General features: G+C 73.2%; 1 protein-coding gene across 1 annotated transcript in view; it reads left to right on the top strand.

The window, feature by feature from the left end:
• Positions 1–1,377: 1,377 nt before the first annotated feature.
• DLX5 (distal-less homeobox 5) overlaps positions 1,378–3,129 on the top strand; it is a 2,608-nt gene continuing 856 nt past the window's right edge. Inside the window, exons 1-2 of the mRNA XM_019533682.1 lie at positions 1,378–2,003; positions 2,547–2,731. Coding sequence (XP_019389227.1) covers positions 1,649–2,003; positions 2,547–2,731 — 540 coding nt within the window. The 5' untranslated portion in view covers positions 1,378–1,648. The remainder of the gene's footprint in view (positions 2,004–2,546; positions 2,732–3,129) is intronic.

Raw genomic sequence — 3,129 nt, 5'->3', positions numbered from 1 at the left:
GCTGCGAGCCCGGGCATGGCCGGCGGCCCGGGAGCCCCGGAGCCGGCTGCCAAGCGCGGGGAGAAGGGGGGCGCCGCTGTCTAGGCAGCTCTTGCTTGCGCCCCTGGGAGGGGTGCGAGCGCCCAGCGAGCGGGACGCCCGGCAGGGCAGCGGGACACGCGACTGCAGCGCCCGCGGGGCCGGGACCCGGTCCCGGCTCTGGCCGCTGCCGCCCTGCCCGGGCGTGCTGGAAGTTGCAGCGCCTGGAATTTATGGCACAAAGGAGCTGCCCGCTCTCCGCTCCCTCCCTTCCCCCAGTCCCTACCTCCTGGCTGCAACCGGGACCTTTTCATCCCCACCCCCAGTCGTAAACCCCCCCTTCCCGCCCCTGCAAAAACAAAGTCTTTACAATGGAGATTTTGCAGGAGCCGCGGACGTTTTTTCCCCAAAGCAAACAATGCGTCCGGGCGCAGCACACGGGGTAGCCCGGCCCGAGCAAACAGCATCCACACCGGGGGGGGGAGGGGTGCTCAGGTCACTGGAAACAGCCCTGAGTTCGTTTTCCTGGATGTCTAGTAAACCCCGATACGTTTGTGCCGGGCTGCCGTGAAATGCCTCGCGGCGTCAGCGGAGCGGGCTCCGCGCCTGTGTGAGGGGACACGGGGGTTACGGCTGCCGGGCGCGGACGGGGCGGCGGGGGGAGCGGAGCCCCTGCCCCGAGGGCGGCGACAGCAGCGGGGTGGCGCGGGCTCTCGTTGGGAATAAAGGGAAGCGGGCGGTGAGCGCAGGGAGTGGGACCCGGCTCAGCCCGCCGCGGCCGGCGCTGCGCCGCGCTGCGCTGCGCTCGGGATGGTCCGGCGGGGCACCCCGTGTCACAAGAGCCAAGGGCGGCAGGAGCAGGCGGGGCGCTCGCGTGGCACCGCCGAGGCTTGGACGGGACACGAGCGCTGCCGGGGAGCGGAGATCCCGTCCCGTCCCGCCGGGCTGGACGTGGCCCTGGTCCGGATGCTGGGGCTGAGCCAGGCGGGGAGGGCCGCGCTCCGGGGCGCTGTGGAGGGGCCCGGGCCGGGGCTGCTGCGGCTTTTCCCGCAGCCCCCCACGGCCGGGGACCGCGATCGCCACGGCTTTTACTGCGTGCCGAGCCCCCCCGGCCACAGCTGATCCCGCGTGGTAGCTCCACGCCGCCCTCCCCTGCCCCGGGCGGATGAGCGGGGTCTCGCTAAGGGCAGGGGCCGGCAGGGCCACCCCCACCCCCCCGCAGGCCCCGGGCGGGGGTGGCCCTGCCCCCGGCCCCGCCAACAAGTCCCGGCTCCCGACGCTGCTCAGGAAAAAAAACAGGAGGAAAAAAGGGAAAAAGAGAAGGAAAAAAACCCAGCCCAGGAGGGGTGGGGGGAGGGGCCGGTCCGAGCGATCAGAGCTTTGTCGTGCGGAACTGGCTGGGCGAGGTAGCGTGCGGCTGCTCCCGCCTGCTCTGGCCAATGGCACCCGCGCCTCCCCGCTGTGCGTAAGAGCGCAATTAAGGATTTAACCAAGCCTGTGCTGCGCCGCAGCCAGCAGTCTGCCCGCGCCGCCGCCAGACGCGGAGACTCCACCGCCTCCCCCAGGCATGTCTGCTCGGCGCTGAGCGCCGCCGGCCCGCCCGCCCCGGCCCGGCCCGGCGCGGCCCGCGATGACCGGCGTGTTCGACAGGCGGGCGCCCCCGGTCCGCGCCGCCGAGTTCGCGGCTCCCTTCCAGACGGCGCCCGCCATGCACCACCCGTCGCAGGAGTCGCCCACGCTGCCCGAGTCCTCGGCCACGGACCCCGACTACTACAGCCCCGCGGGGGGAGCCGCGCACGGCTACTGCTCGCCCACCTCGGCTTCCTACGGCAAGGCGCTCAACCCCTACCAGTACCAGTACCACGGCATGAGCGGCGCCGCCGGCTCCTACCCCGCCAAAGCCTACGCGGACTACGGCTACGCCAGCCCCTACCACCAGTACGGCGGCGCCTACAACCGCGTGCAGGGCTCGGCCAGCCAGCCAGGTGAGCGCCCCGGGGCCCTGGGCTCGGCGCGGCGCGGCGCGGACCCTCCCCGCAGCCGGGATGCGGTGGGGCCCGGCACCCCGGCGCGGAGCGGTCTTTCCAGCCTGCAAGGGCCCCGCATCCGCCGCCCTTCCACCCGGCGCACAGGCGCTTGCTCGCCAGATCCCCCGGGCTTCCCCCGCTGGGATCCACTAGATCCCGAGGCAAGCGAGCACAGCCCCCCTGGCCCGCGTACGTGGTTGCTTGCCCTCGCTTCAGCCTCGGTGGCTGAGCCTGGCAGGGAGGGCTCCCAGGCGCGGCCGAGCCTACCCGCGGCAGAGCGGAGCCTGATCCCCGGGATAATGGGCTCTCTGTCCGCCCGGCTCGGCCCAGCCTGGCCCGGCCCGGCCCGGCGCTGCCTGCTCGGGCCCTTTGCCTCCCGGGCCGGACGGCCGGGGGGAATCGCCGGCGCCGTCCGCTCGGAGGGGGCAGAGCTGGGCCGCACTGCACCGCACGGGCCCCGCTCCGCTCCCCGCTGACCCGCTCTCTCCCGTTCCCGCGCAGAGAAGGAGGTGGCCGAGCCGGAGGTGAGGATGGTGAACGGGAAACCAAAGAAAGTTCGCAAGCCCCGGACTATTTATTCCAGCTTCCAGCTGGCTGCCTTACAGCGGAGGTTTCAGAAAACGCAGTACCTCGCCCTGCCCGAGAGAGCCGAGCTGGCCGCCTCCTTGGGACTAACTCAGACGCAGGTAAGAGTGAGCCCCGGCCCCTCGCCCCCCCGACCCCGGGCCCGATCCCGTTTGCCCGGGGGGAGCTCGGGCTCGCCCCCCTCCCCCTCAGCCGGGATGAATTGCGCTGGTCCCTGCACTGCCCGACCCCAGAGCCGGCCTGGCTGCGTGGGCGAGGTGGCTTCCTGCCAGCTGGATCCGGGTCGCAGCCGGCCCCTGCAGGCTCGGGCGGCCTGGCTGCTCCGCGGGGGCAGCCTCTTGCGACTCCCCGCTCCCTCCGGAGGTGCAGAGGCGGCCCGGCTTCCCGGGGGGGGCCGCGGCAGGCCGAGGGCACGCGCCGGGTGTCAGATGGGTCTGACAAGCTGCTCCTGCAGGGCCGCGGGCCTCACGTGGAGGAGGGCAGTGGCGGCCCCCCCCCC

The sequence above is a fragment of the Crocodylus porosus genome, unplaced genomic scaffold, assembly GCF_001723895.1.
Source record: "Crocodylus porosus isolate Cpor-Errol unplaced genomic scaffold, CroPor_comp1, whole genome shotgun sequence".
Lineage (NCBI taxonomy): Eukaryota > Metazoa > Chordata > Crocodylia > Crocodylidae > Crocodylus > Crocodylus porosus.
Note: the sequence above shows the minus strand (reverse complement) of the source record. Positions and strands in the feature narration are given on the sequence as shown.